The 27,294-nt window shown below is 41.5% G+C and overlaps 2 protein-coding genes across 2 annotated transcripts; both read right to left on the minus strand.

Moving 5' to 3' along the window:
• Window positions 1-428: 428 nt before the first annotated feature.
• Window positions 429-1,739, minus strand: LOC132865713 (macrophage mannose receptor 1-like). The gene is made up of 3 exons (XM_060898246.1): window positions 1,373-1,739; window positions 648-1,010; window positions 429-555 (listed from the first exon to the last, which is right to left on the minus strand). Exons 1-3 carry the CDS (start codon window positions 1,737-1,739, stop codon window positions 545-547), a joined length of 741 nt encoding a protein of 246 aa, XP_060754229.1. The 3' UTR covers window positions 429-544.
• A 164-nt stretch (window positions 1,740-1,903) lies between these two features.
• On the minus strand, window positions 1,904-26,069 carry LOC132865714 (L-selectin-like). The gene is made up of 4 exons (XM_060898247.1): window positions 25,988-26,069; window positions 25,599-25,637; window positions 1,976-2,288; window positions 1,904-1,907 (listed from the first exon to the last, which is right to left on the minus strand). Exons 1-4 carry the CDS (start codon window positions 26,046-26,048, stop codon window positions 1,904-1,906), a joined length of 417 nt encoding a protein of 138 aa, XP_060754230.1. The 5' UTR covers window positions 26,049-26,069.
• Between the last annotated feature and the right edge of the window lie 1,225 nt (window positions 26,070-27,294).

The raw sequence follows: 27,294 nt of genomic DNA on the forward strand, positions 1-27,294 counted from the left end.
AAGGTCAACTAATATAATTTTGACACAGAATAATTCGCTGAATTCTTAACTAAACTTACATATGTCTACATATATCTTGATTTAACCTACATATAATAAAATTTAACCTAACACCTGTATACCCATCACCAATAATGAACATTTTAACATCACTGTATGCAGGGCGAGGTGTTCCAAACTTCCTGCATGGGTGTAAATGATCTGAATGTGGGATGTTTCCCAGATGAAAAAAATTAAAATGTCCAGAACAAACACACTGAAGAATAAAAATCCAAAGAGATTTCACCTTACTTGCCCATAAACCCTCTATTCGTAAGAAAAGCAAGCATATTATAGATAACGTTCTCTGATAATATGAAAAGATCATGCAGTATGGAGAGAGTGGAACTGACTGAGCATATTAAAAAGAAATTGGTGAAACATCTGGATAAAGAGGATACATTTATATCAATAATGTATATAAGAGTATAAAATGAGACAGTACTGTAGATCTGATGTTGATACAGATGGTGGACCACAGCTTGTCTTCAGTCTTCATGTTCACTCAAAACATTTCTTCATCAATCATACAAAGAAAAGACAAATATTTTAATTATAATATAGAAAAAGCTTATGAGATCACATTCCTAAAAAACATTGTGACTGACCATCATAGGTAGAGCAGATGAAGTTGAGTTTGTAGTTCTGAGGCAGGTCGATCCACTGCTGCTGTCCTCCAGACTGAACTGCTCCACTTCTCTTCTCATGGCTGCAGTCTTCATTCCATGTCCCAGTCCCCGGGGCCCAGTCCTGATAGCAGACCATGGTTCCAAAAACCCAGAACCAGATCCGCTGGGCGCAGTCGTGACGCAGGCCGAGCCACACGTGTTCAGTGGAGGCATCTTGAACCACCTCCTTCACCCAGAGCTGCATCTCCTCAGTGCGCACTGAGACCAGGTCATAATGATGATTCCTGCAGTAATTCAGAGCTTCCCGCCAGGTCAGATTCTGTTTGATCAAGATCAGTCTGTCTGAAAAAAGCAAACATTCAAGAAAAGATAAAGTGAATTTTTACAGCGCAAGATAAAGTTTCACTGTTTTTTTTTCCTCTCTGTTTTTAGCAGAGGAAAATTAAACCAACAAATATATCTGGATATAAGAGCTTAAACGAAGGTTAATGGTATTTTTTTTCATATCTCTGTTTTTATACAAACATTTTCATTGTTTTGTTTCTTGTAAGTTTTATCCACAGATTAATTTGCTATTGTATTTATAAAACATAGAGTATTGAATACAGTTTATAACAATCCAATACAGCATTAACCATCATTAAAAAAACCCAAATAAAACGAAACAAAAAAGCTCTTTGTTGAAACACCATCGTGTAACTCACTCTCATGACAGATGAATGGGAGTTTTTCTGTGCAGTTCACATCACTCCAATAGTGTAGCTCAGACACAGACACTGCAGCACAGTTCAAACCTCCACTGGGTTTGTTCGAGCTCCAGTATCTGAATGAGGAATTACTCTGATCTGACCACTTCCAGGAGTCATAAAACAGACCAATCCAAGCAGGCTCATTTCTTGAACTTTGAATCTTTCCCCAGATCTCCTCATTCTCAATTTGGTTCCTCACACTGACCAGGTCGGTGTGATTCTCTCGGCAGTAGGTCTGAGCATCACACCAGGTCTTTGTCTCATTAATCAATATGTATCTATCAGTGTTTGTGTTCCTTTCTGAAAGACATGTAATTGACATCATGAATAATTCGTTCATGACTCAATCAGATTTCTGTCTTTTCTGCCATCAGATGAAAAATATCAAGGACAGTAAATAATACACACAGATCCTGTTTTTTTTTTAATGTAAAGCCATAGATTGGCAATAAATAAATAAATGTATTAACATCTATTTGCAAGTTCTTACCTTCATAACAAAAAAAAGGGTATGAGAAGTTACAGGGGTAATCATGCCACTTGCCATTAGATTTGTACATTAGAACACAGAACTCAGTTCCCCCAGGTTGTCCACTATCCCAGTTTCTATACGTGTCTCTGTCTCTGTAGAAAGTTTGGTCTGCCAGAGACCACTGCCATTTCCCAGTGCCCCCTCTCTGTAGACCGATCCAAGCTTGCTTTGCAGTTTCCTTCTTCAGTGTGTGATCCAGCTTTATCATCTCTTCCATGTTGTTGATGGAGGCCAAATCAGTATATTTCTCTCTGCAGTAAGTCTGAGCTTCACTCCAGGTTTTATTCTCATTCACAAAGTGATAGCGGTGAGGAACATCTGCCCTGATACCACACACTACTGTGAGACACAAGAGAGAGAGACATATTATGTGGCGCTGTGCTTTTGAGGAAATTAAATATTTACGTCTGAACAATGTAATATATAATGCAAAATAAATGAGTAAATAAATAAAAATGGTATTTGCTTTTTGATAAAATTTTATGGTATCTCTTTACTCATGATGAAAATATTTGCAAATAAAACATTTTTGTTTCTTTCAAAATGTGTGAAATTGTCAGTTTCAATTTGCAACATGATTTTCACTTTCTCAAATTTTATTTATTTATTTTTTTCTCCTAGAAGAAGGGACCAACCTTCACTTTCTCTCTCGGCTCATACTTTCGACATTGGTAAATTTGCTCGGTAAAAATTCCACCACGAAACACTGTAAACTTGGCTATTGACATTTTTTTCCCCTTTGCTATTGAAACAAACTAGTTTTTAAAACCAAGATAATTCATTTGCACCTGCTCATTTTTATATTTTGAGGAACCAGAAACAGCATGTGTCATTAAAAACTATTTACTGTAATACAACATGAACTAACCAGTGAGCAACCTTTAAACGTCTTGAAGAACGACTGTTGTTCAACTCCATGCCACCATGCTAATTTAACCCATAAAACTGAATAAACACATATGTGATTCTTTATGTTGTTGTGTAATTGAATAATTAAATGACCCTTTCCACCTGGTGCATTGTGCTGCCATATTAAAGAACACAACATAGCACTTGACCTGCTTATATTTCATGCAGCTTGGAATAAATCCTAAATGAGTTCATGAGAAATATTGCAGTGTGTGTCATGTAAAGGTGGACGGCAGACGGATGTAATCGTTGGAAATGTGTTCATTATAAAAACAACAAGCAGGCATGTAAGTTGAAAATGTAAAGCAGAATCAAAAACCAGAAGACAGGCAAAGGTCATGCGAGGCACAAACAGACTAGACGAGGCAGAGACAAAAGGCAGAATCCAAAATACAAATGCGAGCCGGAAACCAGAATAACAATGGAAAAGAAAGGCTTGGTAAGGTCAGACAAAAGAGTACATTACTTCACAAAGTCTGTGAGAGTTTAGTGTCATTAGGCCTATTTATAAAAAAAAAAAAAGAGTTTCCTGCATTGCAAATGATGGAAAACATTTACCACTGCTCAGAAATGATCGCGGCTACGTGGCAGCCATATTTGATGTACCACGTGACTACAGCGATAACATGCAGGACTTCAACATGATTCTCGCAGAAAACCAACTTGGTAAAATGGCAGCAAACGTAACAAAAACACATGCAATATTTAACCTCTACTACTTCACCTGCATGAAAAGTTGTCAGTCAAAGCCAATATAAAAATCCCTCAAAAAAAAAATCAGAATTGTCCCACACTCATCTCTCCATACAAAACCCCTCTCAAAAATCACACATCAGCAGACATCCCAATCTGTAAAACATCATTTCAGGGAGGGAGCCCCAAGCCCTCCATACAAAAGGATGAACAGGACACGTCACAATAGAAAATTATTTAAATTAGATACTGAAATAAACATGAATAGAACAAAATGCTTTTTTTTCAAGAGACTATTTGTATGAACAATAATACATCAAAAAGCTTTTCTGAAACTAGTATTACAAACACAATTACTAGCTTTTCTATTTCTTTTGCAAACATTCCTTGTATTGTGATGTGGCTTGCTTTACAGATTTGAGCAATCTGCCAGAAACCTGAACCCTGTGACAGTCTGTCTCAATGAACTCGTTCATGTTGCAAGACATCAGATTTACAAGGTGTTTGGTGAGACAGTGGACTCCTAAATTCATGTGATGCACCATGCTGAATGCTCTTTCTACATCACAGTTAGAAATGGGCAGCACCAAGTTAGACAGGCCTATGTGTAGAAAATGTGACAAAATATGTAGACTACCTCTATTATTTATGTAAACTACTTATTATTGTTATTATTAATATATTTTTTTAATATTCTATTGAAACTTTAAGCAAATCTTCAAGGAGTTTGTGTTTATCATGTAGCCTGGGCACCTTGCCAGCTAGTATAATCAATCTACACATTCGCCCCTTTACCATATCCCACAATCCACTGTGCAGTTGGGAACGTCTGGGGGCCAGGCCCAGGCTGCTGATAACGGTACAAAAACCAATATTGAGCTATATAATCAGTTTCAATGTTCAAATATTATGATGTTAAAATATGTTCAAATATCAGATGCTCAAATATTATTACAGGTTTACATGGTCTCACAGATTTTTTTTAAGATTAATACTGCTCAAAATGATTGTCCATTTGCAATTTGTCATCAGTGTAAATGTACACTGTTAATGTTGTTGGCCAGAGTTATATTCCTGAGTAGTTGGAACATGTATTTTGTGTAAACAATGCATAGAGGGAAAGTGAAAGGGCTGTATGGGCGATAATATAAGGATGACCACTTAAAAGCTTCTATGCTGACAAAAAAATACCATGGAACCAGTAACCAGACATGTAAAAGCAATCTAATAACATCACAGTTCAGCTTACATCCAATATTTGAACATCCAAACTGATGACAAATTTACATTGATGACAAATTGTAAATATGCACTCATTTTGAGCAGTATTAATCTTGAAAGACCACATAAATCTGTAATAATGCTCCTGGATACACTGAACCGATGGACTGTCGGTCTGGGAGAGAGAGACGTAAAGTCCCGTCCACACAGAACACTGATTGGTCTCCTGAACATGACAGAACATTCAGAATGCAATCGGAAGAGTTGGGATGTCTACATCAGCACCACTGATCTCTACATAAAATATTTGGAGAGCTCATTGTCCAATCCACGCTGTAGAGACAAGTGAAGCCATCTGGCCACCATATTACTACACCCATCATGTGTATTTGGTTTGTGTGTTAAACCATAATATCAGATCAAATTTGCCCCAAGAAAAGTATCTCCTGACTTTTTTTCTTTCATTAGACTTAGACAACCTTTGTCATTCAGTATACAACAAGTGTACACAGAACGAAATTTTGTTGCAATTTGGCTCAGCACAGAATTAAATATGAAGTGTATTAAATTTAATTATGCAGCAACAAAAATATTATAAAGTGCAATAGTATAAAGTGACCTGTGGAATTAGGAAATGTTCAAGTTATAAATAGAAGTTTAGAGTTTGGATTTGAGCAGTCTGGTGACCTGGGGGAAAAAGCTGTTACAGAACCTGGTGGTCCTGCACCGAATGCTGCAAAACCTCTTTCCAGAGGCCAGAGGGGAGAACAGTCCATCGTGAGGGTGTGAGGGGTCACTGACGATGTTTCTGGCTCGAGACATGCAGTGCCTTGGTGCAATGTCCTGAATGTGGGGGGGGGAGAAGTCCCAATGATTTTCTCTGCTGTCCTCACCATTCTCCTCACATTCTTCCAGTCAGAGGCACTGCAGCCTCCACACCACACAGAGATGCAGCTGGTTAGAATGCTCTCTATGGTGCTTCTGTAGAATGTAGTGAGGATGGGCAGGAGAAGGTGGGCTCTCCTCATCCTATGCAGGAAGTGCAGACGCTGCTGTGCCTTCTTGACCAGTATTGTGGTGTTCACAGACCAGGTGAAGTTGTCTGTGATGTGTACCCCCAGGAACTTGGTGCTATTGACCACCTCCACAGCCATGTTGTTGATGAGAAGTGGAACATGGCTGGGCTGGTTTTTCCTGAAGTTAACGATGATCTCTTTAGTTTTGTCCACATTCAGGATCAGATTGTTTTCCCTGCACCAGCCCACTAGCTGCTCCACCTCCTCTCTATAGGCCAGGTCATTGTCATCCCTGATGAGGCCCACCACTGTTGTGTCATTTACAAACTTCACAATGTGGTTGCTGGCAGCCCTGGGGACGCAGTCGTGTGTCAGAGTGAACAGCAGCGGGCTCAGGACACAGCCCTGAGGGGAGCCTGTGCTAAGGGTGATGACACTGGAGGTGTTCTATCCGACCCGCACTGACTGTGATCTTTCAGTGAGGAAGTCTAGCAGCCAGTTGCACGGAGGGGTGCTGAAGCCCAGGGGACCCAGTTTGTTCACCAGATGCTGTGGAATGATAGTATTAAATGCTGAACTGAAGTCCAGGAACAGCATCCGCACATGAGTGTTCTTCTCCTCCACGTGTGTAAGGCTCAGGTGAAGAGCGGAGGAGATGGCGTCTTCAGTGGAGCGGTCTGGCCGGTAGGCAAACTGGAAGGGGTCGAATGTGGGAGGGAGCCTGGAGGTGATGCACTCCTTTACCAGCCTCTCAAAGCACTTCATCATAATAGGAGTGAGTGCAACGGGCGGTAGTCATTGAGTGATGTGATTTGAGGTTTTTTTGGCACTGGGATAATGGTGGCAGTCTTGAAACATGATGGGACTTTGGCTTGATCCAGTGAGGTGTTGAAAATGTCCGTTAGAACATGAGCCAGTTGGTCTGCACATTCCTTGAGCACCTGACCAGGAATATTATCGGGGCCTGGGGCCTTCTGTGTGTTGACTCTCCTCAGAGTCTTCCACACCTTAGCTCTATCAAGACAGAGTGCCTTTTCATCCTGATGGGGAACAGCTTTCACTGCAGGAGTGTTATTTAGTGCCTCAAACCTCCCAAAGAAGTTATGGAGTTCATTGAGGAAGTCCGTGTCATCATCACACTTGGGAGGGGCTATCCTGTAGTTTGTGATAGCCCATATGCCTTTCCACATATCCCTGGTGTTGGTGGTGTCATGGAAAAAGTCCTGGATTTTTTGACCGTGAGCACGCTTTGCATGGGCGGCATGGTGGTGTAGTGGTTAGCGCTGTCGCCTCACAGCAAGAAGGTCCTGGGTTCGAGCCCTGGGGGCGGCGAGGGCCTTTCTGTGTGGAGTTTGCATGTTCTCCCCATGTCCGCGTGGGTTTCCTCCGGGTGCTCCGGTTTCCCCCACAGTCCAAAGACATGCAGGTTAGGTTGACTGGTGACTCTAAATTGACCGTAGGTGTGAATGTGAGTGTGAATGGTTGTCTGTGTCTATGTGTCAGCCCTGTGATGACCTGGCGACTTGTCCAGGGTGTACCCCGCCTTTCGCCCATAGTCAGCTGGGATAGGCTCCAGCTTGCCTGCGACCCTGTAGAAGGATAAAGTGGCTAGAGATAATGAGATGAGATAATGAGCACGCTTTGCTAATCTGATGGCACGGTTCTTATTTTCTCAACTTTACCCCACATTCCTTATATGTTTTTAAAGTGCTCCCATTCATTACCTTGCCCAGGATGGAGTTCATCAAGGGGCGAGGTATTGTTTGTGTTGTTTTTTTTTTTGTAAACCATGTTACGAGAAAATGGCTGGATAAATCTTCATGAAACTTTCAGGATAGATGGGCATTGGTCTCAAATAGAACCTCCAACATTTTGGGGGTCATCTGGTTAAGGTCAAGGTTTTTGTAGCTACCGCTTCATATAGAGGCGGCAGCCACTATGTCATCATGCTGTAAGAATGTAAGAGTGTAACAATCCCGCAGTATGGTTTGAGAGCAGTATGGTGTGTTCTGATTGGCTGAGAGCAGCAGAGAATCAGAACCATGTTTATTGGCCAAGTATGTTCACACACAAGGTCAAAGTCACCAAAAAGGTCAAAATTGTTTTTTCGCGATATCTTCTTTCATATTCATCATAAGTGCTATGAGGTGCATTTTGCCTGGCAACACTTGTTATTGTTTTTCCCTTTTCCAGTTCAGTCTCTGATAATTTTTAATGGCTCTTTTACTACTATAATTATTTTTATGGAGATTATTTGAGTTTCTCTCTTATACAGTGTATATCTTTCTCTTTTGTATATTTCTTCTTCCTTTCTACTTAGGACAGTTGTTGAAACAGGATTATTTTCTCATGTTATTTGCACTTCATTAATCAGTCATGTCTGAACAGTATTTATTGGTCACATAATTCACATCACACATGAATCAATCCTGATAGGAGTTCAATAACTTACAGATTATTCCTCAGTGCTCACACTAATCTCTCACATCTCATTTTCTTTAACACACATTGGCTTTTTGATACAACTGAATTGATATATTGATCTTATTTTTGTTTGATATAGTTATAAATAGATATTACCTGATGGTATTTTGGTTTTCTTGAAGTTTATGTTAAAACTTTTTTAATGTTTGGGAAATATTAATTTGTATGGAAGTATTTTCCAATAAATGGAGGATTAGAATAATTAATTATTTTCTTATAATTATGCAGTAAATTGTAATTTAGGGCTTGGTTAATTTTATTATTCTTAGATGGTTGATTAAACATAATTTGTAACTATAGCTATGGATGGTTTATTCAGCTTTGGATATTAATTTGTAATACAGACGTGATTGCTTAATTGCATAAGCTTGGTGCAAGATCATTTTATGCAATTAAGTGATCTATGCAATTAAGAGATCAGGCTACTTCGAGGATAGTTTAAGCCCAGTTGTGTGATTTGCATTGTCGTGTAATGTGTTTTGCTTGATACATTTCTGCATGGTATACAGTAAATGTTTGTGTAACATTATAAATTTACTTAAAATAATCATTAATTGTCTTCTGTTTAACATTGTTTATCATGTCCTTAGGCGGCACGGTGGTGTAGTGGTTAGCGCTGTCGCCTCACAGCAAGAAGGTCCTGGGTTCGAGCCCCGGGGCCGGCGAGGGCCTTTCTGTGTGGAGTTTGCATGTTCTCCCCGTGTCCGCGTGGGTTTCCTCCGGGTGCTCCGGTTTCCCCCACAGTCCAAAGACATGCAGGTTAGGCTAATTGGTGACTCTAAATTGACCGTAGGTGTGAATGTGAGTGTGAATGATTGTCTGTGTCTATGTGTCAGCCCTGTGATGACCTGGCGACTTGTCCAGGGTGTACCCCGCCTTTCGCCCGTAGTCAGCTGGGATAGGCTCCAGCTTGCCTGCGACCCTGTAGAAGGATAAAGCGGCTAGAGATAATGAGATGAGATGAGATCATGTCCTTATTGATTATCTTTTCAGTTTCTTGAAAAGCCTCAGTTGAGAGTCCATGGTGATATAACCTCCTTCTAATGATATCCAGGGCTTGAACAACTTCAACATTAGAAGGAGGTTGTTGTGGTGGAGACTTGTCCTCCTCCTCATCATCATCCTCCTGCACTTGCTCCTTTTGTCAGAGACCATCACAGAGATCCGCATCACTCAATGCTCCTTCAGTTTCTACTTCCTCATCAATGTCAATGTACAGTAGTCCTCATATTGTTCCCTGTTTAGCATCTGAGGAATTTCATCAGGAGAAAATCCTACAAAGTCATCTTCTACATCCTCCGTCAGGCCGGACATGAAACAGTTTGCTATGGTCTCTGGTTTCACTTTTTTCCATGCATTATCCAGCATGTGTACTGCATCCAGTAATGTCACTCATTTCGATACTTTGAGGGCATTATCCAGTGCACCCGAGTCAATTGCTGCCACTGTCCTCTGTAGCAACTCCGATCTATAATAATGTTTCATTGTTCTAATTATCCCCTGATCCAAAGGTTGAACGCTCGATGTTGTGTTTGGGGGTAAGAGGACAATTTCTACATTGTTCAAGTGTACATCAACATTGTGAGCCGTACAATTATCCAGCAGGAGACATACTTTTCTATTTTTGCTCCCCATGTCTCTATTGAATTCCTGGAGCCATTCCTTAAATAAAAAACAGACGTCATCCAGGAATTCTTGTTTGCTGCATATTTTACGGGAAGCTTCCGAACACCACGGAAACATCGAGGAGACGAGGACTTTCCAATAACAAACAGTTTCCTTTTATCTGACCCAGTGTAATTGCAGCAAACCAATGCAGTAATTCGCTCTTTACTGATTTTATTTCCAGCAGGTTTTTCATGTTTATAAACCATTCCACTACTGGGGAGTGCTCGAAAAAAGACCCCAGTTTCGTCACAGTTATAAATGTCCTCAGCACTATAACGTTGAAAGATTTCAGGCCACACGCTCTTCACCCAGTGGTCAGCTGCCTCCTGGTCATGGCTTTGTTTCTCACCATGTGCCTTTTTGAACTGAATTTTATGCTGTCTACACCATCTCTAGACCCATGACCTAACAATTTCTCCTTCCAGCTGGAGTTCTTTTGCAAGACTCTGCGCTTTACTGAGCAGAAGAGGTCCAGACACAGGCACATTCATGGCTCTGGCTTGAGTGTACCATCGCATAAGAGCCGCATCCAAATTATCACATGTCGAAACTCTATTCCGTTTTTGTGATGTATTGTCGTTCGATTTGAATTTCGCAATAACATCATTTCGTTTTGCTTTTATCCGTGAGACTTGTGACTGAGATATCCCGAATTTTTCAGCCACTTTGCTTTGTGAAATACCCTTGTCCAACTCACTGATAACTTCATATTGTTTGGCAATATCCAAGTTAGTCCTACTATGTTGTTTCGACATCGTTACTACTTAAAACTAAAGTGATTTTCCCATCTTGCTTCGCGCACCTGCTTCCGGGTAAACAATGCACTGATTCGTTGGACATTAGGTTGTCCACTCCATAGACATATAAACATAGACACCGCATTGAGTTGGTGGCCCGTTGCTGGGATACGTCAGAGCGTCCGCCATATTGGATGTGGCAAATCTTCCCTGTAAACCAATGCAAGTAAATGGACTGAACTTCATAAAGCCCCTTTCTACAATAATATTTAACTCGATGCCTTTTATTCACCCATTAAGACACACACGTATATATTTGGGAAACAAACAGGCATCAAAACAACACATAACTTTTAATGTGATGTTATAAATAGTGTGCGAAATACCCTGTACACTGCAAACTAGCGACAGATACGCGATAGATAGCTCAGGTAAGCTAATCAGTCAGCATACCGTAGCAAGCTACCAAAACCTGAGGCCACAATAACCAACCTACAAGACTGAATATGATAAATGATGGAAATAGTGGAAAAACTGGAAATAGTGAATGAAAATAAAAATTTACTGTTTTATTTATTGAGTCACCACACAGACCTACTCTCGTTGAATAAAGTGAGCTGAATGACCGCCAAACTGAGTTCGGCCAGGTTCTAACGTCATACCAAAACAAAATACATCACTGATTCCTTCACATTCAGAAAGGTTAAAAACATTCATCATACGTTCAAAAACGTTCATCATAGTGTGGCACTGTATTCTCTAATTCTCACTGCTTATAACTATACACCTACCCGGTGGAGATGAGCTGGGAAACTGAAGGAACAGTATTGAAAAGTATCTTTCCAGTCTCACCTGTGAAAGGTAATCCCATGTGATCTCGTTTGGACGGTAAACCTGTCGGTACAGTTAAACGCAGCACATGAATGAGGCATCTTTATTCTCGGCTACTGTCTAGATGCTATAGAGGGCTTTCGCGTGACGTCACCGCACCACAAGATTTTGTTAGGGCGCCATATTGGAAGACCAAGTACACATCTATGCCAGTACATACATACATAAAACAAACTACACCTGAAATGTAGCAGCAAATTTTCTTTTATTAACATGTTAACAGTGTTTTCTTTACTACATTAACAGTTGTTCCATTCTATGAAAGACCTGTTCAGAATTTGTTCATTTATATTTTATATAATAAATCAGTGCAGATTAAATGAAATTCTCCACTATCATGTTAAAAAAATTATAGCACTTGACCACTATTGCAATCTGTATTCATGCTGTTATGGATTTTTTTTATTTCATAATTTATTTTTAATTTACTACTTATCTCTTTTTATTTATATATATTTGAATTATTTGGACATGGGGAAAACTATATTTAAAATCCAAAAAGAGGGATGGAGGGAGAAAAATTAAAACAAAAGAAAGAAATGAAATACATAACATAAATGTGATAAAATTAAGGATGTTTTCATTCAGTAAACATTTTAAAAAATGTTCTACAACACTCTAGCCTAGTGACTTACCAGTAACAAAATGATCTGAACATATTCTGTATACTGTTGTAGACGAGAAGTATTCAGATCCGCTCTGCATAAAGCAGCTAAATACTCTCTCTGTCTCCTGGCAGAAAGCTCCTTGGTTTGCTTGTGTCTCAATCACAGCTGGTATTCTGTAGAAAGACTTCTTTTCACCTTTCCCATCAGCTTTGTTAGAACACCCTAACACAGCACAAAAGTTTACCATTGTAGGTTTTTGATGATCCAAGTGCTTCGTGGGTTCAAATACCGCGCGCTGCCGTTATTTCCCCCTAATCACGAGTTTGTTGGTCTTCCAATATGGCACAGGGTTTATTTACTTCCGGTTTCGGGTGACGTCAGTGAAAGGGGTCTATACCAGAGACGGCTGAAGAAGCCTATTGAATAATGATTATAAGATTTTAGCCATTGTATTTGCCAAAAGACTAAAATCCACCTTGCCTGATATCATAGATGAGACTCAGTCAGGTTTTATGGAAAATAGACACATTTCAAATAACATTCGCCTAGTGCTACTAGACTATCCTGAGTACATTCAGAATGACAGTTTCATTCTATTTCTGGATTTTTACAAAGCTTTCGATTCAATTGAGCACGAATTTATTTTTAAAACACTTAAATTTGGCTTTGGTGATTTTTTTCTGTAGAACTATAAGAACTCTATATTGTAATGGTAATAGCTTGATTAAATTAAAGAATGGCTCATCCTCCATGTTTGAATTAAAACGTGGCATTCGTCAAGGTTGTCCCATTTCCCCGTATTTATTTTTGCTGTGTACCCAATTATTGGCTAATCATATGTTGCCCCCTTGACATCACATGGACACGGCAGGCCTTCTTTTCATGGGCAACTTTATTTGCCACGGCGTTTTAGAGTTAGTCAAACAAAACAAACAACTTCACTTCACAAGAAAAAAAAAAAAAAACGATGTCAACTCTTCACTTCACTTCACTAGCTCGAGCCCCCCGACTCGTCTCCACGGCAACCACTATATCTCTCGCCCTGCTGGTGACGTCACCACATTAACCCCTTGTTAAACCCCAAAACTGAAAACATTTAGGTTACCCATTTACTGCAACTGATTACCTTACAAATAATAATAAACACATACTTAGGTCTCAACACCCTCCCCCACTAAAAAAAATGTTGGCAGAACATTTTAACATAACATTCTGGAAGAAGGTAAACAAAGCTATTGGACACATTCACACACACAATTTCAAACTGCAAGGTAGTTAGGCTGTTTTAATGTCTCTGTCATTCTTCTGTTCATCTCCTGTGGCAAAAGTCAAATCTTTCATGGCAAAACACAGTCTCTCATTCTCTCAAAGTCTCTCATGGCAAAGCCAAGACTCTTATTGCAACACACACTAAGTGTTCATAGTTCCTTGTGTGTTATCAGGTGAGTAGTCCATTGAGGTGTTGGCGGGTCCCCCGATCTTCACAATGGGACAAGGAAATTACCATCTACACCCAACTTTATGCATCTTAAACTGTATTACACTGCTGTAACTACTTCAATACTATACTGCACTAATAATGACAAGCCCTTCACTCTGTTAATTACTGAAGTAACTGTTCAGAATTCCTGTTGTGTTTGGTGATGTGTGTTAATATGTGTGAACTGTGATGTCTGTAATATACTATCAAGAATGTGCAATATCTACAAAATAAACATTGAACTGATTTAAGTGTGTCTTCTAAGTCTACTTAGAACTGAAAAGGATACATAAATGATGGTCTGGCAGGGACGTCATAGCCTCGGCTGCTCACTCTGGGCCTGGCACCTGAGCTGCTCACGCTGACGGGGATGGCATTCAACTGCCGGGTGGTTGGCTCGCCTAGCCGGTCATACGTGTAAAAACGCCTGGGCTGCCTGGTCCTCCTTGGCCTGTCCCCCCACGCCTCAGCATCACTTCGCTCACTGTCGGGTTCCGCAGCTGGGCCTTCAGTCTCCCTCTCCGTGCCATGTCTCTCCTCCATCTGCTCCACTTGGGGTTGCTCCTCGGGCATGAACGCCACGCTGGGTTCCTCTCTCAGCATTTCCTTCCTCGGCTGGAATTCTTCTGCTTCTGCATTGAGGGGTAGATTGACATGTCTGTCTGCTGTCCACAGGTGGTACTCTTCTTCACTGGAACTTTCTGTCTCTGTTCGGTAAGTGTCAGGTTTTGTTTGATGTCTTCTTGTTCTATGTCTTGGTTTGTCTTTACTGTTTTTCTGTTGCAGGTTATGTTCGCACACTTCAGGACCCTCGACAAGGTAAGGACATGGTAGGAATAGGTTACGATGTAGCACTCATCTTCTTCCCGTTCCTTGCAGTGGTTCGACTACATACACTGGACTCTCAGGGCCTTTTCTTTCCTTGACAACATGAACAGCATTTTCCCAGTAGCTGCGGAGTTTCCCAGGGTCCCCTCTTTGTGTGAAGTTTCTCACCAGTACATGGTCACCTGGTTGAAGGGTAGAACTCCATGTACGTCGGTTGTAATTCTCCTGACCTCTTCTTGCACTTTTCTGCATGTTCTGCATCGCAATGGCGTAAGCCTCTTGCATGACCTCTCTCCACTTCTCTGCATAGCCTGTGTGTGACTGGGTCATTCCGTCTCCTCCCTGTGGGAACATCAGGTCAACAGGTAAGGTTGGTTCGCGCCCAAAGAGCAGGAAGTATGGGGAAAACCCTGTCGCATCATGCACAGTCGAGTTGTATGCATGCACCACTTTGTTCAGATGTTCCTTCCACCTTGACTTCTGGGACTCTTCAAGCGTGCACAACATACTCAGCAGAGTTCTGTTGAAACACTCTGCAGGGTTGGCTTGTGGGTGGTATGGGGATGTGCGAGAATGGCTCATACCACAGTAGTCTTGCAGCTTACGAAACAGTGCATTTTCGAACTCTCTTCCTTGGTCGTGATGGATCTTCGACGGGAAGCCGAATCGCATGATGAAGTCGTCGAACAGTTTTCTCGCTGCCGTCTTCCCAGACTTATCCCTTGTTGCATAGGCCTGTGCGTACTTTGTGAAGTGGTCCACTACTACGAGTATGTACTCTTCACCTCCTTTACACTTGTCAAGGTGCAGGTAGTCAATGGAGATCATTTCAAAAGGTGCAGATGTCTCAATGCTTTGTATAGGCGTTCTCGTTATTCGGTTTGGTTTCTTCCTTTTTATACAGCGACATGCCTGTGTGACATACAGTTCCATTTCCTGTCTCATTTTAGGCCAGAAGAAGCGTTCTCTTGCAAGAGCAACCATTCGATCTGTGCCTAATGCCGCTTTTCCACTACAAACGCGGCTGAGCCGTGCCGTGCTGAGTCGAGCTGAGCGGGGCTGTTGGAGTTGCATTTCGACTACAACCGTGCTGAACCGTGCTGGCTGGAAGTGGGTGGACACATTGGGTGGAGTTAGCGAAAGTGGGTGGACGTCACGTGATGTCGTTAAGCAGCGCAAACAGTGACATCAGTGACAGTGGCGGAACAAGTCAGAGCCGGGCCGGGGGTGGGGCAAATGACCGGGCCCTTTATTAAAGCTTATCATAACATCATTTTAGGCTACAAAAACGAAGTCCTTCAAACGAACATGTAACTCAGAAACAAAAAACATTAGGATACTGTACATGGCTCATAATAAAACATCAATAGCCTATACTGCGCACATTATTTGAAGGGCATATGAATGAGCGCTCAGAGGTTGCAACGGTGACAGGAAGAGTCAGAAATAAAAGGAGGGCGGTGCAAACCTCACTGAATGCACTGTGTTTACCAATTTCAACACTACAGGGTGCAACTATGTTATTTTGTACATTAAGTCCTTCAAACGAACATGTAACTCAAACAAAAAAACATTAGGCGACATACTGTACATGGCTCATAATAAAACATCAATAGCCTACTGCGCGCATTATTTGAAGGGCATACGACGAGCCTTGCGCTCCGCGAACTCATCCACGATGCTCTGTATGTCACTGTACTAGGCTACAAAAACGAAGTCCTTCAAACGAACATGTAACTCAGAAACAAAAAACATTAGGATACTGTACATGGCTCATAATAAAACATCAATAGCCTATACTGCGCACATTATTTGAAGGGCATACGAATGAGCGCTCAGAGGTTGCAACGGTGACAGGAAGAGCCATGTACAGTATCCTAGTGGTCTTTTCAGCGGTAGTCTTACGACCCGAATAGTAAACAATAAACATGGAGGACATGGAGTCGTTAGTGTTGCTGGTCTTGGTGCTGTGGCTTGTTGTCACCGACAACGCCAACAGATACTGGCAAGAGCGTATAGATGAGGCGAGGCGCATAAGGCTTCAGAAATTCTCGTAATTCATAATTATTCTCCTTCCAGGTTTGCGGTGTTTACAGATCCCAGCGTGCTCGCGGGGCGTGTGTGGGCATGTGAGGACACTCCTCCTCACCAATCAGTGCACAGGGGAGTGTCTGCTCACGCCCCCAGCCTCACTCGGCATGGCTTGGCTTGCTTCAGCCCCACTCCAAAACGGTGCGAGTTTTAGGGGCTAAGCAGGGCTGAAACGAGCTGAGTCGTGCTGGTTTTTGGTAGTCGAAACGCGAGCCGTGTCGGGCTGAAGTGAGCTGAAGCGAGCTGAAGTGAGCTGAAAAAGGGTAGTGGAAAAGGGCCATAAGTGTCCCATGTCCTCGTGCAGGTGTTTGTAGACCATGGCCTTTAGGGAATCAGGAACAACCAGCTGTTTTCTTCTTGTTGTCTCCCTCCTGAGGATTCCATCTCCATCCACCTGCAGGCGGGGCCACTCTCTGAGAAGGTGTCTGATGGTCTCACTTTCTGCCGTCTTTTCTCTGTGTCTTAAATGGGCATGTGTTCTTTTCAGCGCCAACACTCTGCTGATGACTGGGTCTGCCTGCTGGGCCTCTCTGATGTCTTTAATTGCCAGGGGCTGGATGGACTTTGAGATATTACACACTTCTGACAGCACATCTTCATTACAGGTGACAGCCGAGATCCAGGTAACTCCCCCTGTTTCCTCTCGCTCCGCAGCTTCTCCTACACACTCGATGGCATCCTGTTGGCATTCCTCTGTACATTCTCGCATGACTTCTTCAATGGGCTTTACTCTTCTGGACAGGAAATCAGCGTCTCGATTCACTGACCCGGGCCTGTACTTGATGGTGAATCTGTAGTCTGCCAACTCTGCCACCCAGCGGTGTCCAGCTGCCTTGAGTTTCACTGACTTTGTGACATATGTCAAGGGGTTGTTGTCACTGTACACTGTGAAGTGGGGGGCATGAAACAGGTAGTCACGAAAGCGCTCAGTTATAGCCCATTTGAGTGCCAGAAACTCCAGCTTGCCAGAATGTAAGTTGTAGTTGCTCTCTGCAGTTGACAATGTTTGTGACCCATATCCTATGACTCTCAGAACACCCTCCTGACGCTGGTACAGCACTGCACCTAGGCCGTCTTCTGACGCATTGACATGCAGCACGAAGGGCTTCTCTAGATCTGGATATGCCATTACTGGTGGGTTGGTCAGCTGATCTACAAGTCTGTTCATGATCTCTCTGTGAACTGGTAACCACTGTACTGGGTGGGACAGTGACAGCTGTGCTGGCTTGCGGCTGCCCCCCTTACTCTTTGGGCCCTGCTTCTGTTCTGACTTGGGCTTAGCTAGCAGGTCATAGAGGGGTTTGGCTATGCGTGAAAAGTCTTTGATATAGGCTCTGTAGTAACTCAGAAAACCCATCAGCTTTCTCACCTCTCTCACAGTAGCTGGTGTCTCATGCTTCAGCGCCTGCACTGCCTCCACCTCTTTGGGGTTCATCTGGTATCCCTCTGCAGAGATGACTCGGCCCACATAACAGACCTCATGCTTGAAGAAGTCACATTTCTTCGGTCTCAGCTTTATGCCACATTCTCTTTGCCTCTGCAGAACTTTTTGGACATTTTGGACGTGTTGTTCAAAGCTTGAGCTGAAGACCAATACATCATCCAAATATGGCACACAAACTTTGTCTCTGAGGTCACCTAGGCATCCCTCCATGTAGCGTTGGAAAGCTGCTGGTGCATTGGTGAGGCCGAGAGGGATTCTCAGCCATTCATAGAGCCCCCATGGTGTCATGAATGCTGTACATGGTCTGCTCTTCTCGCTCATGAAGCCCTGATGATATGCCTTCCCCTGGTCCAACACCGTGAACCAAGAATTTCCTCCCAGGTTCTCCAGGATCTCCTGTATTCTTGGGATTGGGTGCCTGTCAGGTAACGTCTTCCCTTTCAGCAACCTGTAGTCGACACACAGCCGAAGACCACCATCTTTCTTCCTGACACATATCACAGGAAAGGAGTATGAGGAACACGATTTCTGGATCCATCCCCTGGTAAGTAGGTCTTGTATGTGTGTTTTCACTTCCTGGTATAGATGTTTAGGGATTGCATTGTATGTTCTTTGCACAGGCACATTGTCTTTAAGCTGTATCACCATTTCAAGGTCTTTTATGCATCCTGTATCCCATTCATCTTTTGCAAACACATTACATTCCTCCCTGAGCATTTGCTTCACTTGCCGCTGTTGGTCAGCCGTCAGGTGACTCAGGTCCACTGGTGGGTCCCAGCACTCTGCTCGTGTCGTCTGATTGAACTGTGGGCCAGGTGAAGAGGCACTACAGTGTGTTGGCTGAGGGGTGACATCGACAACAGACTTTGTCTGCAGTGGGTAGACGGCATCGACGCTGTGTAACCAGCCCAATGTAGTGCGACTGTGGAGTGTGATGTCATGGTTAGTTGTATTCTCAACTGTCACTGCAACTTTGCCATAATCTTCAGGAGTCAGCTGGATTAACTGATCTTTGATGGTGAGGCCTGCTGGCCTTGGTGTTTCGTGGTGTGGCTCCAACACTACCTGGTGTCTGCCTGATGCACTCTGACCCAACCAGCTACAATGCACTGTGATTGCTGTGTTTTTGGGGATGGTCGCTGGATTCCTGCCTACTTTGGCTATGTGAGGCTGAATGTCTGGCTTCTGTTTCTTTAACACAGTCAACACAGCTCTGGCCGTTTTGTGGCCTACCTCTAGCGCTGAGCACAAGTTCTTAACCATGTGGGCTGGTGGAATGCTGTCTTCACGGGAGTCATTTCTCAGTGCTAGTTCTTCAATCACATTAAAGCTGATGATGGGGCGTTCAAGGTCACCACTGGCAACTAGGATTGGGACACGGACAGGCTGTTCACTCATTCCAGCAACAGCGTTCTTCGACAGCGTGAATTCAGCTTCCATCCATCCTTCGTAGGGAATGCTTGTGCCATTGGCAGCTGAGAGGTGCAACGCTCCTTCCTCCAGAAGCTCCGTCACTGGTCTCACCACAGCATTGGGCAGGTGTATCTTCCTCCAGTTCGTTCCCACTATTGACACTTGAGAGACGGTGTCCCACAGTACGGTAGTGTTCACGCCCCCTACGGACGCACGAACCAGGCATCGCTTTCCTACCAGCTTAGCTGTTTGTCTCTGCTTACCAGTGAGGGGTGCTTCAAGGCTAAACAGGTCTACCTGGCTTGGCTGAGACTGGATTTCGATCTTGCTAGTGTTCGCTGTCACATTTCTCTGACGGCAACCTGGTGCCCAGTGTTCTGTGCTGCCACACTTGAAACAGTGATTACACCGCCCATCTGGATTAGACACTTGACATTGTTGACATCGTCTACTGTTTGTATTTCTAGCCTGTGGTGGATACCTTTGACTTGGCTGTTCACTCACTCTCACTTGCTGGGACCTGGGGGTCTGCTGAAGACTGGCAATTTGAGTGGTGAGATTCTGTATAGCTTCACATATAGCCTTATTCCCTTGGTCAACTTTTTCCATTAGTGTATCTCATTTCACCATTCTACATTGCTTGCTCTTACTGTGTGAACTGTGTGCACAGCTTTCTCCGTCTATGTCATCATTCTCCTCACTTATAGCAGTAACTCTAATTGGTTTTGATTTTGACATTACTGACAGCTTATTTTTCCGTTCGCTTTCTAGGTTGAAGGCAGCAGTAATTTTCTCCAGTAGTGACTCATCTGTAACATTTGGGTCTTGTAAGTATGGTTTCATGTCGGTTCGGATGGTGTCATCATGAAAGCCAGTGAGAACTGTTTGGAGGAACTTATTTTGAATTAGTTCTGGGCTGTATTTCAAACCAGATCGGACTCTCTCGGAGGCAAAGACAGTTTGTTGTCTCAGGTCCATAGCACGCATTAAAAACTGAATGGGTGTTTCTCTTGGCTCCTGCGCAGCGCGTGTGAGGGAGTGATATAACTCGGTGGCGTCTTTCTCAATGTAATGGGTTCGTAGGATTTGTCTTAATGCTTCTAATGTCAAATCAATTCTGCTTTCAAGATAACTTTTTAGTCGCGTTCCTGGGACAATCGCTTGAATGACGGCTTCAACAACTTCACCTTCGTCATAGCCTTTTCTCAGTGCCCTCTGAATTTGCCTTTCCAGACTGCTGTATGTTAATTTATCACTCTGGTTTGGTTCTCCTATCTGTCCGATTATTTTTAAGTCCCTCCGGTACATGGGATGGGCGAATGAGACACTTTGAGCGGGTATTTCAGTGGCTTTCGGTACAACTGCGCTCGAAAGAGTGTTGTTATTCTTAGCAGTTCTGACGTTAGCATCGCCTGCCGCTTGTGTTTCCCGCTGAACAGCTACTTGTTCATTCGCATGACTATTTATTCCTGTGAGATCGCCAATTTTGTCATTTAAGTCCAATAACACAGACATGCCTTCATCTTCTCGAGAAACAACATCATCTCCTTCTAAATACTGGAGAATAAATCTCCTCAGTTTACGAGGTAGCTCCTTGTCATTCTCATCCACTGTCAAACCGAGTGCTGTGCAGATGTCATTCAAATCCGATGCTGACAGTGTTAACAACTTTTCTTCAATATCCCTAACAACCTTCTCCCACTCGGGTGACATTCGTTGTGCTTTGGACATGATAGAAAACGTTTACCTTCACTGTCGCATTCACTTCGGGCACTGCAGTGGGTTACCGCTGGATAGCCGGTGACAGTTGGTTCGTAGGTTAGAATTCTACCGTTGCTTGCTTGCTTCACAAACTCCAAACCGGGCAGGAACACCAGTTTTATGTTGCCCCCTTGACATCACATGGACACGGCAGGCCTTCTTTTCATGGGCAACTTTATTTGCCACGGCGTTTTAGAGTTAGTCAAACAAAACAAACAACTTCACTTCACAAGAAAAAAAAAAAAAACAATGTCAACTCTTCACTTCACTTCACTAGCTCGAGCCCCCCGACTCATCTCCATGGCAACCACTATATCTCTCGCCCCGCTGGTGACGTCACCACATTAACCCCTTGTTAAACCCCAAAACTGAAAACATTTAGGTTACCCATTTACTGCAACTGATTACCTTACAAATGATAATAAACACATACTTAGGTCTCAACACATATTAAGAGCAGTGATCTAAAGGGAATGTCTGTGTTAGACAGAGAGATCATTATTAGTCAACTGGCTGATGACACTACACTCTTCTTAAAAGATTCAGCTCAGATCTCAGTTGCGTTAGACGTTATTCAGGTTTTTTCTTTAGCATCAGGTCTTTATTTGAATGTGAACAAATGTGAACTGATGGCAGTAAAAGATTGTAATGCTGTTGCTATTTCTAATATACCAGTAAAGGAACAAGTTACCTATTTGGGCATAGTCATAACTAAGGATCAGAATCTAAGGTGTAGCATTAACTTTAACCCCATAATTGATAAGACCAAAAAAAAAACTTAATATGTGGCTTCAGAGAGATTTGTCTTTGAAGGGTAGGATACTCTCAAAAGCAGAAGGCATATCCAGATTGACATATGCAGCAATAGCGTTGGGTGTGGACAGCAAAATTTGTAAACATATTGACCAGTTACTCTATAATTTTGTTTGGAAAAACAAAACACATTATATTAAAAAATCTGTTATGATGAATGACTGCAACAAGGGTGGCCTCAACTTCATCGACTTTAGTATACTGAATAACACCTTTAAAGTTAATTGGATTAAAAAACACTTAAAAGAACCTGCGTCCATATGGAATTTTATCTCTTGTCATGTGTTTTCTCAATTGGGTGGCTTAAAGTTTATTTTACGTTGCAATTACAACATTGATAGGCTTCCTGTATCGTTGTCAAACTTTCACAAGCAAGCTCTTTTGTCTTGGTCTCTTATTTACAAGCACAATTTCTCTCCAAATACTTACTTTCTTTGGAATAATAGGGATATATGTTATAAAAAGAAATCTATATTTTTTGATAACTGGTTTAGGAATGGAATTGTTTTAGTAAACCAACTTATTAATGAGCAGGGTAATCTTTTCAGCTATCAAGAATTTCTTCAGTGTGTAAAAATACTGTAACTCCTAAACAATTTGCCATTGTTTTTGATGCAATTCCAGTGGGGGTGGTCATGCTCTTGAAAGGATATTCTTCTTCTTTTGTGACTACTCAACTTGATCCTCTTAAAACATATGTTGGTGAAATATGCTTTAGGTCCACTAACTGTAATAATAACCGATGTGTGCGCAATCTATTTCTAAAAGACTTTATTTCAGTACCATGTGCTATCTCAGCTTGGAGTGGATATGCCCAAGATATATGTTGGGCCAAGACTTGGACGCTACCCAGCAGATTCCTACTAGTTAATAAAGTAAAAGAAGTTTCTTTTAAAATTATGCATCGTTGTTACCCGGTGAAATCCTACTTAGCTAAGTTCAGAAAAGATATTAATACCAATTGTACCTTTTGTAATACACATTCAGAATCACTCATTCATCTCTTTTGGTTTTGTGACTTCTCAAAAGATTTTTGACGTAAAATCTGTCATTTTATAATTGTCCATATCTGTGATACTTTTCAGTTACATTTACACAATGTTTTATTCGGTTTTACCACTTATAGCAAGGAGTTGGAGGAGGAATATTTTCTTTGTAATTTAATTATTTTAGCTAAATTCCATATTCATAAGTGCAAGGTCATAAAAATTAAGCCATCCTTTACTTATTTTTTTTAAAGATCTAGAGATTTATATTAATACCATTTCTGCCTCACTTAACACAAAAGCTATCAAGACTGTGAAACTGTGTATGAAGTTTAATATTGTATTGTAAATGTGTGTTTTTGCTTTGTCTATGTATGTATACTGTATAACCCCTGGCGTGTAGTTATTGTATCTTTCTTTCATTCATACAATTCTATACTTGTTTGTTATCTGTAATAAAAAAAAAAAAAACGGCTCAAGAATCTCCACTTTGCCACATCCAATATGGCGGCGAGGATGACGTATGATTCTACGCAGAATGCGGTGTCTATGTTTGTATGTCTATGGTCCACTCAGTATTCACGAAAGTAGGTGATGATGCTACACTGATGTCATAACTGGAGATTCCATGGACTCTCGTGTGCTCTGCACATGTGCAGAAGATGATTGATGGGAAAATACCCTGTATTGTTATGCGATAAACCGATCAGTTGGAAGGTTTTTGCCATGAATTTTTATGCATATAAGCGATATATGCGATTCACCGATATGCAAGTAACCGATCAAATTTGTATATGAATAATGGGGAATGGTTTGTGGTTTTCTACTTCTTATGCAAATAAGCGATTTATGCGATTAACCGATATGCAATTAAGTGATATGATCTGTATCTACATGTAACTCTCTGTTCCGGCCATTATTCACATGATTAGTTTCATTTTGTTTTTCATTCTGTGCAATGTAAGGTTATTTATTTATTTTTAAATTGCTAATCTGGAACAGCATATGAGGGTTCACATGCCTCCGGGCAACAGGAAATGATGTTACTTTTGTGGATGCTGACACACATGTCTCCATCTCTGTGGAAACCAGAATTGTTCTGGCATGCTGTAATGTACACTTTGTTTTCTTCCTGTAATGTATGTATTGTCTACATGTTTTCTATTTGGTCAAATTAATAATACTAATAATAAAATATGCAGTAATGTTCCTGAATGTATCCATGATGGTGAAATGTATTGAATACAGTAAATTATGATGAAAACACAAACACCCCCACAAAAATCAACCATTCACACACTGACACACACATGCACGCGTGTACAAATAATCTGTCCAATTTGGGTTTTTTCCTCAACAATTAGATGAATAACATCTCCAGTTTTGTGTAGTTTCCTAGGCAGAGATATAACCATACCGATCCAATGTGCATGGTAATATGGTGGCCAGATCGCTTCACTCTGACTGGCCAATGATCTCTCCAGATAATTTATTTAGAGATCAGTGAGATGTCTGCATCAGCACTCGTGTCTGCCTGCAGTTACAAACCCAGTTACTGTTTGTCACAATAAAACAATAATTTGCATCTTTAAAGTGGTAGGCATGTTGTAGAAATCAAATGGTGCCAACCCTCCAAAAATCGATTTTAATTTCATCTTGTGATGTGACAAAATAGGACAAGCATCAAGGGGGAGGAATATTTTTGCAAGACACTGTATACTGCAACTAAAAAATGCACTCAAGTCAGTGCAGACATCTGACCTGAAGATCTGCTGGAAAGGTTTGTACATTGATTCAATTAAACTGTCATGTAAGTGGCGGTAGATGGATGTAATCGTTGGAAGAGTGTGTTTATTATAAAAACAATAAGCAGGCATACAAGTCCAAAACATGAGGCAGACTCAAACTTGGAAGACAAGCAAGGGTCATGTGATGTACAGAGAGGTGAGCAGAAGGAGAGACAAAAGCCAGAATCCAACTGTTAGTCAAAACCCAGAGGAATAACACAAACAAAGGCTCGGTAAGGTCAGACGCGAGTGAACAGAGCGGTTACTTCACAAAGTCTCGTTGTGTTCAGTATCCTTATAAGCGTGCGCTGATTGCACTCTAATCTGGGACAGGTGCATGGAATTAGTCCTTGAGACACGTGTGTGGGCAGGGGAGATATTTCGAGGTGCATCAAGGGTGGAACGCGCACACGTGACAGTCTGATGTTTGTAGATTTATCTGAATTATTTATGAAGCCAGGGGAATATTAATTATATTATGGATGTAATGGAATATGAACAGGTACATTATTTGAAATGAACAGATTATATATTCTAAACAGATACAGACACCAACAAGAGGTGCACACACACACACACACACACACACACTCTTCTGGAAGTCAAGTAAAAATTATAGAGCAAGATGGGTTTGAAAACACTGCTGTATCAGTGGATTCTGAATTTTACACCCGATTTAAAGCGGATCAGTAGTTTTACAAAAATAGCAACAGATCACAAAGAGAAAAAAGATATTGTCCAAACTAGTTACATGTTAAAATGAAACAGTAAATTCATGCATTGCCATATAAAATAGAACACACACACACACACACTGACCTGAGAAGAGCAGGGTCACTGATATAAGATGGACCATATCTGTAGGAGAAAAACAAATACTGAAAAATATTTCCAATATTATTTTTTATGAATTAACAATATGACTCTCTCTCTCTCTCTCTCTCTCTCTCTCTCTCTCTCTCAAAAAAAATACAACTTCACAATTTTACCAAGAAACTGGAAAGAGTAAACTCCTCTGCCTAAAGCACCATTAATAACACGTATTAATATGAACCTATTGTCCAGGTTACAGCCAGAGCTACTGCCTGAGCCGTGCTGTTATACAGAAAAACATACACCTTTTGACCAATCATATTCAAGAATTCAACCGTGCGGTCCTATAAATATGTCCATATACACATACATACAGAATAAGTAGACATCCCTACCTGATGTATGTCCTGTACTCCACACAGGGTGTGTGTTGCGAGTTTGTGGTAATGCATTCATCTGTTCACCTTTGCACCTTATGCACCTGAACATAACAAACCTCTTATTATACAGTATCACTGTCCTCTTTTAACTCCTGCCATCCCTTTACTGTCAGCGTCAGAGCTGCTGGTTCTGATAAACAGGTAAATTTCAGGGTTTGATTTTGATTGAGTTTCCAGGCAACCTGTCACTGACAACATAAACAAAATACAACTTCACCCCCTTTTACTTTTTCACATGTTGCACTGTCACAACCTTGGATTTGAAGTGATTTGTGATTTTAGCATCTGATTTACTCAATGAATGTGACAAATGAAGACCACCGATGAACAGCAAATTTCAATTCTTGCTGCAAACCTGACGACTTTCCAACCCCTGCTGATGACAAGGATCCCCACAACCACAACATGACACTTGGCCTTTTGCTTGCTTCTCTGACTGACATCATCCTTATCCATCTTTTGGTATACAGCCTCCTCTCTCTATTCTTTCTTTGCATATTGCCCTAGAAACAGATGTTATCTCAGTATCTGCTGTTTATCAGTGTTTTGGTTTGGCAGTGATGTCATTCTTTCCAGGAAATAAAAGGTGACCGATTAAAAGGGGTGTTTTAAATATATGTTAACCTTGAACTTATTTGAATAAAGGACACGTGTGTGTGTGTGTGTGTGTGTGTGAGAGAGAGAGAGCTGTTTGTGTTTACAGACTAGAGACTGCATTTTTTCATGAATTTGCATAAACTAGAAACAGTTGAAGAGAAACAGTTATTGATGGCCTAGTTCAAGTTTCTGAGTATTTCCAGTGAAGCTTACATTCATCAGGAAAGCAATAGGAGACTATTCAAGGTAAATGCAGTTTTTCCCACTTAAAGGTTACAGGTACAGCATTTAAACATGATCAATATCAATAGTACAAGCCCTGATTGTAATAATGCACACAAGTACAGCCACCTGATTAGTTATCATGAACTTAAAAGTCCAAAAGCACATCAAGTTTCATTGCACATGGGCAACTAATATAGTGTACAGGATGTGACGGCAAGCTGTTGATAGCCAGGGACTGGAAGTTAAGTGTAGCTGAAGTAAACATGCTTGTTAGCCTGGATTTAGTCAGATGAAAAAGAGTTATCTTCAAGTCAGTATGGACAGTAGAGAAACCAGATATCTGTATGAACCTCAGAAAAAGGACAATCTGCATCTGGGAAATGATTTGAGCAGCAAATCATCAGATGATTCTAATGATGAAATCAGTGGAGCTTTGCAAG

The sequence above is a fragment of the Neoarius graeffei genome, chromosome 18 (assembly GCF_027579695.1).
Source record: "Neoarius graeffei isolate fNeoGra1 chromosome 18, fNeoGra1.pri, whole genome shotgun sequence".
NCBI classification, from domain to species: Eukaryota; Metazoa; Chordata; class Actinopteri; order Siluriformes; family Ariidae; genus Neoarius; species Neoarius graeffei.

Bases quoted from the DNA above. Each gene is read 5' to 3' on its own strand.
- LOC132865713 (XM_060898246.1), bottom strand. From the start codon at position 1,739: ATGTCAATTACATGTCTTTCAGAAAGGAACACAAACACTGATAGATAC. The intron at 1,011-1,372 runs GTGAGTTACACG...TGCTTTTTTCAG, and splicing joins CCCATTCATCTGTCATGAGA to ACAGACTGATCTTGATCAAA.
- LOC132865714 (XM_060898247.1), bottom strand. From the start codon at position 26,048: ATGAATGCATTACCACAAACTCGCAACACACACCCTGTGTGGAGTACA. The intron at 25,638-25,987 runs GTAGGGATGTCT...TTTCTCCTACAG, and splicing joins GAGTACAGGACATACATCAG to ATATGGTCCATCTTATATCA. The intron at 2,289-25,598 runs GTCAGTGTGTGT...TGTGTCTCACAG, and splicing joins AGTGACCCTGCTCTTCTCAG to TAGTGTGTGGTATCAGGGCA.